General features: G+C 40.1%; 1 protein-coding gene across 1 annotated transcript; it reads left to right on the top strand.

The window, feature by feature from the left end:
* The first annotated feature begins 1,206 nt into the window (after window positions 1-1,206).
* On the top strand, window positions 1,207-4,663 carry LOC107588093 (putative gustatory receptor clone PTE01). The gene is made up of 3 exons (XM_016276106.1): window positions 1,207-1,211; window positions 1,294-2,187; window positions 4,446-4,663. Exons 1-3 carry the CDS (start codon window positions 1,207-1,209, stop codon window positions 4,507-4,509), a joined length of 963 nt encoding a protein of 320 aa, XP_016131592.1. The 3' UTR covers window positions 4,510-4,663.
* Window positions 4,664-7,593: the final 2,930 nt, after the last annotated feature.

Genomic DNA, 7,593 nt, shown 5'->3' with positions numbered 1-7,593 from the left:
ATACAGTTCATTTTCACATTGAAACATCCATGAACAATGTATTAATCTTTTGGAGAGTCTGAGAGACCTCAGGTATAAAACATGAATTATCATTGAAGATATGTTCCTGTACACTGTTTATGTTGATATCTTTGTGTGTGTTTTGTGTGCACAATTACTATAACATTTTCACATTTCTGAAAAGTGCATATGTTAAAATGCATGGTAAACATAATATTAAAGCTTTATATCCAATGGGTTTTGATTAGGTCAAAGAAACATGTTAAAACAATATGAATAAGTGGTTATTGTTATTATTTATATGTCGGCCTACATCACTGGTTTCTATTTTGGACAATCCATCTTAGTCCAAAACAGTCCAAAAGAGACTGTGGGTTAGATATGTTTTATTTATATAGAAAAAAACAACCACTTTCCCCCTTAAATCTGGAATATGCAACATGAATGAACATATATTTAAAACACATTGTACACATTTTGTAAACAGTTACAGAGAAAAAAATAATTTACTTAAGACTGATCGCACTCTTCCAGACTTTTAAGTCGTTCTGAACACAAACTTCAGTACAAACATGCATCTCATTGTTAGATGTTTGACAAATGAAAATGTGCTCAAAATATCAAATATGTTTGATCAACAACTGGGTGGAATCAAAGTCTGAAAATAAAAAATCTATGCTCATTGTACATTATACAATATTCTGTGAAATACTGTTCAACTCCTATTGCCCAAAATCTGCAGACATTTGGCAACTAGAATTGACTCCAAGAATCTGGGTAAAAATTATGTAGTGTATTCCAGACTTTAGTGCTTAAAATAATGTGTGGTCTGTCATTGTTTTCAATAATGTGAAACACATCTGTTAACATCTCAAAAATGTGTTTCATGACTGTTTTTTAAAGAGCATTTTCATATAGGCTCCAATATTCTAAAATGGCAGATTCAGCTGACATAGTGTTAAAATGTCAAAATCTCATATCTTAAATCTCAGGTTTATTTTAGACACAGACATTACATCATCTGGTGTCAAAAGACCACCAACTAAACCATGACTTCAAGTCCCACGACTGTTTTTTTTTCTGCATAAAAGGTGATGCTGTACCATAGCCTATGGTGGTGCATAGCTAGTGTATTCAGGTCATACAACTTACAACAGTAAGTGAACTAAGGTAAGACTTATTGTAACTTAAACTGCATGGTTAAGCATGCAGTCAGATTTACAAATTTTGTTACGTGACCACTATGTAAAATTCTCTATGGTGAAAATATATTTGTTTTTGTTTTCCATCAAGGTTTTTAATGGCTGGAAACCTTTCAAATCCCACTTTCACATTTAATCTTAAAATTGCTAAACTTGATATCCATCCCAAAGCAATATATCCTGTGTTCTTGGCTGGAGCTCTGATCTACGTGTTCTCTGTGGTCTGCAATGGAATCCTTCTTGGACTGATAATCACTCAGAGAAGCCTTCACAAGCCGATGTTCTACATCCTGTTCAGTCTTCCTCTAACCGATTTAATCGGAATCACAGTCGGTCTGCCCAGGGTTCTTGTGGACATTTTAACAGAAACAAATGATGTGTATTACCCTACGTGTGTTCTTCAGGCTTTTTTGCTACATTTGTATGCAGGTTCAATACCTTTTCTACTGGCAGCCATGTCGGTAGACCGGTACATAGCAATATGCAACCCACTCAGATATAATTCTATCATGACTCCCTGCAAAATATGTGGAATCATAGTGCTGGCATGGGGCCTTGACTTTGTCTTAATAATAGTGTTGTTTTCACTTCAGTCTAGAATGGTAAAATGCAAGTCTTTTATTACCAACGTGTACTGTGACAATGCATCTTTGCTTTTGCTTTCATGTGGAGGGGATTTGATTGTGAACAACATTTATGGTTTATTTATAACAGCATTTATACAGATCAGCAGTATCTCTATCCAGCTGTTCTCTTATACGCAGATTCTCATCACATGTATAAAACAAACACATGCTGATTCAAGAGTTAAGGCTCTAAATACATGTATAGCCCAGATCGCAATTTTTTTCCTCTTTGAAATAGTTTCAACCGTTGCTACATTATCATATCGGATCCCCAGCATCTCTTCCAATGCACAGAGGATTTGTGGTTTAATGATTTACACAGTCCTTCCGACTGTCAATCCAGTCATATATGGAATGAAAACTAAAGATATTAGAATAGCTTTCTTTTTGGTTTTAAAAAAGCACAAAGTTAGCCCAGGTAAAAATAAATTTGCTGTTAAAAACAGAAAATAATAATTATGGAAAAATAATAATTGAAAAAAAAAATTGAAAAAAAAAGGTTTCTTGATGTTGTATTCTGGATGGAAATTGACACAGGTTTAACTGTATGTTAGATTAATCATGTAAAAGTTAATGAACATTTACTAAACAACTGTATAATAAGAGAATTTAAAAATATGATTTTATTACATCATATTTTGGTGTAAATAATTTATTTGCAATTGTTGTGAAAGTATTAAATTATATATAAAAAAATGCTGTATTATCTGTGTATAATGTACTTGTTACTTTGTACTAGGCTTTTTCATGTGTATAAATGAGCAAAAAATAAAGGAAATTAATAATTGTGGGATATATACCAGATCTGAGGATTTGTATATTTTCACTGAATGAATAGAGTGCTTCTGATTCTATATCCTCATCTAACAGTCATCAGACTTGCATTAATATTACATTACAGTTAATAGGCATGGTGAGAGAATGAAACAAACCTTTTTTTTTGTCATGAAATAAACAGAATGACATTAACAAATAGTGAAAATAAACCCTAAACCTAACTACTATGAACAAAAATATTATTTCCCAAAAAAGACTATTCATGTTGTTGTACAAGCGTCTTTTGTTTCCATTAAACTGAGAAAACCGATTAAAGAGAATAAAAAAACTAAGATAAGATTTTGACTTGTATAATGCTGACAGACACGCAATGAAGAGCAATGAAAATGAACCGAAACACAGTCCAACATTTGCATAATAAAATGTGAAAATGTTTTCATGTTTCTGAAAAGTGCATGCCTTAACATGCATGGTAAAACATAGTATTAAAGTTTTATATGCAGTGGGTTTTGATTAGGTCAAAGGAACATGTTGAACGAATCTGAATTAAATAAGTGGTTAATTTAGAATTTACTATTGTTATTTTTATATGTAGGCCTACACACTGGTTTCTCTGGGACAATCCATCTTAGTCCAAAACAGTCCAAATGAGACTGTGGGTTAGATATGTTTTATTTATGTAGAAATAGCTATTATTCAGTCTTTTAGTGGACACTCATTAGTTGATTGTGAGTAGAAAGTGTGCTTTGGGCTTAATGCTTTGGGCCTAAATGTACAATAAATATATTCTCGATCACTTTTTGGTAGCCATGATATCTATATACTGTATGCACAAATGACAAGAAAGTTGGGTTAAACATTTATTTGGCTAAAAAAAGAAAGAAACCCTTTTCCCCTTAAGTCTGGAATGTGCAACCGGAATAAACAGATGTTTAAAAAGCACTGTACATGACGATTTTGTTAACAGTTAGAGCGAAAAAAATAATTCACTAAAGACTGATCACATGCTTCCAAAATTTTAAGTCGTTCTGAATACAAACTTCAGAAGAAACATGCACCTCATTGTTAGATGTTTGACAAATAAAAATGTGCTCAATAATTGGCTCAAAATATCAAATATGTTTGATCTCTGACAACTGGGTGGAATCATAGTCTGAAAACAAATCTATGCTCAACGTACATGCAATATTCTGTGAAATGCTGTTCAGCTACTATTGCTCAAAATCTGTACACATTTGGAAACTAGAATTGACTCCAAAAATCTGGGTAAAAATTATGTAGTGTATTCCAGCCTTTGGTGTTTAAAATAATGTGTGGGTCTGTCATTGTTTTCAACATTGTTTTCAACACATCTGTTAACATCTCAAAAAATGTGTTCTAGTGTTTCATGACTGTTTAAAGGATTTTTAAAGAACATTTTCAAACAAGCTCCACTATTCTAAGATTCAGCTGAAATAGTGTTAAAATGCACTGAACATCTCGTCTATTTTAGACATTACATCATCTGAGGCCACAAACTGAACTATGACTTCAAGTCCACGAGCTAGTGTATTCAGGTCATACAACTTACAACAGTAAGTGAACTAAGATAAGACTTATTGTGACTTAAACTGCATGGTTAAGCATTCAGTCAGATTTACAAATCTTGTTACATGACCACTATGTAAAATTCTCTAAGGTGAAAATATCGAACTTCGAACTTCATCCTCTAGGGGTCGCTATGGGGAACGCCTTGGCGTGACTCGTGTCTGAAGCACACATACAAAACTACAACACGTTGGCCAGCGACAGCCTGTGTAGGGAGTTCTATCATGAACAGACCCTGATATGCCACTATCAGCCATCATGAGGTCCGGATTAACTTAATCAAGAGATGCCACAGAGAGCTTTTGTATGAGGACTGAAAATACCGCGTGATGCCTCGTGATCCAATGAAAAGAACTATTATATGTATGCACAGGAAGCGGCTATGTTAATCACGCCCTCGGGCCGGCAAGCACGGGATATCTATGCATGACTGTCACATGTCTTGTGACCACCTACTTCCTGCCCTGTCTGAAACCCTTACGTGTCTTGTGTCACATACAAAGAACTTTTATCAGAAGGTATTTAAAACTTCCAGAAATACGCCCCATGGAGCATGTGACTTGTGCATGAAAAAAAGAACCACACAGGGCGTGGCTAAGCCCTGCAACAGCGTCCGATTGGAAGATCACGTCGTGGGGCGGACCAAAGGTCAGCCTGCTTAAAATGGACACAACGCTCTTGCTCGGGGCTCGCTCTCTCACTCTAGAGAACTTTGGCTTTCACCTTGGTGAGCGTGACAAAGTGCCCCACGCCGTAACATCGCACAAGCGAGACCATCTAAGAACTCAAACACTTCAGAGAAACACGATCTTCAAAGAACTTAACGCAAACTCAGACTGTAGCAAAACTGCTGAAGCCTCCGCGTCATAAAGAAGCCAACCAATCTCTGGAGGGCTTTTCCCAAGGACGTCATTCCGACGTCACCGCAACAACCAATCAGCACCGGGGTTCCCTCAGCAGACATCCAGGAAACCAAGCAGAACGCAAGTCACAAACAATATCGTATCTCTGCTGAACTGGTTTCCAGCTAATTTAAGCAGTAAAATTAAGGCAAATTCTCTGCTTGGTAAATTCTCTAAGGTGAATTTAAATCACTCGTAAAACGAGTTAGAATTTGAAAGCTTCATAGAACTCAGTCAACTCTCATTTCTGTCATCTGAAACTGTATGTGTGTGTATGTGTGTTTTAGTTTAGGTTTTATGTAATCTAGAATAGCCAATAAAATTCATGTTTCATTTATAGAAAATCATTGGTTTGGTGTCATATAATTTCAAGGTTAAAACTTTGCCAAGATCAACGTTACCTCTCTAAGAGTTGACAAATTATCATAATTGTGTTAACCCATGGCCAGGGAGAACATAAAATACATATTCTATTGGTAATATACACTGACATTAACTTCTCGCTGGCAGAGTAGCTGATAGGGTGTAAACCATTTAGATTAAAAATCAGTTTAATCAGGTGGACCTCGACTTTTTTCAGATTCGAGTCCTTTCAAAACCTGAATGAATTAATAATAATTAATTCCCTACAATTACAAATGAGTAATTTCATTACACCTATGACGTCACTACTGGTTTTTCTATGAAAATTCTCCGCTCTTGTCTGTCTGTCTTTTCGAGAAAGGAGGGGCAGCCGTCTGCTCCCCGTGGTTCAGGACTCGCCACTGCCGAGGCACGGAGGAGAATGAACTCATGGGGATCGCAGGCGGATCTGGCCCATGAGTTTAAGGAGGAGATTTCCCTCTCGCGCTCATTGGCCGTGGACGAGGGCGAGCTGCTGGATGATGATGATGATGATGCAATTTCCCTGACATCATCTGATCCAGCTGCTAGTGCTCTGCTGGGTTCTGCCCAGGAAGAGCAGGAGATGTCTGAGGAGGGTGAAGAAGTCGAGACGGAGCCCTCTCAATCAGGTGGACCTCGACTTTTTTCAGATTCGAGTCCTTTCAAAACCTGAATGAATTAATAATAATTAATTCCCTACAATTACAAATGAGTAATTTCATTACACCTATGACGTCACTACTGGTTTTTCTATGAAAATTCTCCGCTCTTGTCTGTCTGTCTTTTCGAGAAAGGAGGGGCAGCCGTCTGCTCCCCGTGGTTCAGGACTCGCCACTGCCGAGGCACGGAGGAGAATGAACTCATGGGGATCGCAGGCGGATCTGGCCCATGAGTTTAAGGAGGAGATTTCCCTCTCGCGCTCATTGGCCGTGGACGAGGGCGAGCTGCTGGATGATGATGATGATGATGCAATTTCCCTGACATCATCTGATCCAGCTGCTAGTGCTCTGCTGGGTTCTGCCCAGGAAGAGCAGGAGATGTCTGAGGAGGGTGAAGAAGTCGAGACGGAGCCCTCTCAATCCTCCTGCCCTGCATATGATGAGCTGTTGGAGGTTATGGAACGCGCCACGGTGAGGCTCGACTTGCCATGGAAGAGGGCCAAGAAGGTGGCACCGCGGGGTCATCTCGACGAGCGTTATCTTTCTGACCATAGCCCCCCAGCTCAAGCGAGCCTTCCATTTCTTTGTTTTCCTCTCGCATGCATAAGTTCCAGCATACGAGTTATGCCAACTGTGGCGAGTATCCCGAGTCCAGATTAGCGTCGCCCTGGAAACGCCGCTGCCACACTGATCACTGACGCACAACACCTGTGCGCGATGAGTGGCGCACCTGGAGCTCGTTCCCGCTGGCCTTAAAAGCCAGGAGAAGAGACACCAGCGGGAGGGCACCCCAGAGCTCCAGGCGACATTAATGCTTGTTTCTGATTGTTCACAGACTCCGAAGGCACCCTGGGAGAGGGATCTGCACCACGGCACTTCACCCCACGAGCACCACGCTGAGACGGGCACCGAGCACCATTCCTCAGAGCACGTGTGATCAGTGTGTGGGCAATAAATCACCCTCCGGGGCTCTTTTGATCAGTACCGAGTCTGTGTTCTCATTCACCCCACGACATATGGTGGAGAATGCGGGCATAACAGGTGAATTGAGACACAGACTGGTACCGCCAGGGGGCTATAACGATATCTGTGCTTCTTCTAGGAGAAACCGTTCTCTTCCCCCGGACATATGGAAGAGGTCATCTGCCGCCTAACGGAGCTCTCGGCCCGCCATCAGCAGTTTACAGAGCAACTGGCCGCCCGGCAGGAGTATACTGGCCGGGTCGTGGAACAGCTGCAGGCCAGCGTGGCGGGGCGCCTGCCCCTCCTGGGAGCGCCGGGCAAAGTGCACCAATACCTCGTCCGGTTGACCGAGAACGACGACATTGAGGCTTACCTCCACACGTTTGAGGTCATCGCGGCCCGAGAGGGGTGGGTCCAGGAAGAGTGGGCTCGCATCATTGCCCCCTTTCTCACCGGAGAAGCACAGCGGGCCTATTATGCCCTGAGGGCACCT

This window comes from Sinocyclocheilus grahami, unplaced genomic scaffold (assembly GCF_001515645.1).
Source record: "Sinocyclocheilus grahami isolate Dianchi unplaced genomic scaffold, SAMN03320097.WGS_v1.1 scaffold6.1, whole genome shotgun sequence".
NCBI classification, from domain to species: Eukaryota; Metazoa; Chordata; class Actinopteri; order Cypriniformes; family Cyprinidae; genus Sinocyclocheilus; species Sinocyclocheilus grahami.
This window is presented reverse-complemented; position numbering and strand designations above follow the sequence as displayed.

Coding starts and splice junctions, on each gene's coding strand:
- LOC107588093 (XM_016276106.1), top strand. Junction 2,188..4,445: donor CCAGTCATATATGGAATGAA/AACTAAAGATAT, acceptor TGCCACTATCAG/CCATCATGAGGTCCGGATTA.